This window comes from Palaemon carinicauda, chromosome 6 (genome assembly GCF_036898095.1).
Source record: "Palaemon carinicauda isolate YSFRI2023 chromosome 6, ASM3689809v2, whole genome shotgun sequence".
Taxonomy (NCBI): Eukaryota; Metazoa; Arthropoda; class Malacostraca; order Decapoda; family Palaemonidae; genus Palaemon; species Palaemon carinicauda.
This window is the reverse complement of record NC_090730.1, coordinates 25322533-25323613: the sequence shown is the minus strand read 5'-3', so window position 1 is coordinate 25323613 and position 1081 is coordinate 25322533. Positions and strand designations below refer to the sequence as shown.

At 32.9% G+C, this 1081-nt stretch overlaps 1 protein-coding gene across 1 annotated transcript in view; it reads right to left on the bottom strand.

Moving 5' to 3' along the window:
* Window positions 1-275: 275 nt before the first annotated feature.
* Window positions 276-1081, bottom strand: part of LOC137642520 (transmembrane protease serine 9-like) — a 20132-nt gene continuing 19326 nt past the window's right edge. Inside the window, exons 17-18 of the mRNA XM_068375150.1 lie at window positions 596-725; window positions 276-334 (exon numbers count right to left, since the gene is read on the bottom strand). Coding sequence (XP_068231251.1) covers window positions 276-334; window positions 596-725 — 189 coding nt within the window. The remainder of the gene's footprint in view (window positions 335-595; window positions 726-1081) is intronic.

The following is a 1081-nucleotide window of genomic DNA, read 5'->3' as shown; positions in this document are numbered from 1 at the left end:
TAACCTATAAAGGTTTTCCTTCTGATTTGAGATATAGTTCATTTGAAAGGATCATTTGATCACGAATGAAAAGGAGAATATATCTAGGTGAGAGGGTGTATGAATAATACGTTTCTTAATGCATAAAGATTTAATATTTCATCATTAATTAAGAATAGAAGTCACATCTATATGAAACCATAACAAATGTTTTTCAAAAGAGAAATGTAATCTTGGTAAGAGAAGTTCATATGGACTCCACTCGCTGTTTTCTACATTCAAAAGGTGAATATCGTTCAAGGCCTTGGGCATGTTTCAGATCCTGCAGTATTTGATGATATCCAAGAGAGGTAATCTGTAAATAAAAAAAATTGTGTAATTTAGAATACTAAGTCTAATATCACATGCAGTTTATCTACGATCAGTATCTTCTAAAGTTGACCAAATTGAGGTTTTAACTATTCCAGAATTTTATTTCCCTTCTTGCAAAATTTCAGTGGTTTTTTGAGATCCCATGATCGTATATTTACTTTACACTGAACTTTTATTCATAAATAAATGACCTTTCTAATCTCTGTAAATCTAGTATAAACTTTAAATGCTTGATCAGACTTACTGTTGACTCGTGCATAGACACCAGGATATCCAGCATAAGCGCAGCCATAACCCCAGGATACCACTCCAATCTGCACCATGAAGGATGCTGCTGTGTTGCCGCCAGTCACCATAGGACCTCCCGAGTCACCCTGAAAAGTTTAAACACCAGATAAAATGTGGATGGAAACTGGGAATTTATTAGCCTTTTTTGATATGTTACCTACATTTGAGTTTATCCTGATGAAGAAAAAGACTTTGGTCTCTCATCTTGTTTTATGAAAATGTTCATTGTACTGAAAATAGCAAATTTTCTATTTACAAAAAGCCCATTATTACTGTAATCATAGTCATTGAATAAAGGACACTTATTTTTAATGTTCCTGCAAGATCGACTTGTCCGTAGTTCAAAATTTCCTGAAGATGAATCTCAAATTAATATTTCAGATAAACTGATATATCTTGGTTATTCTCCTGAAAATGCATTGCAGAAATCTGAAGATACTTT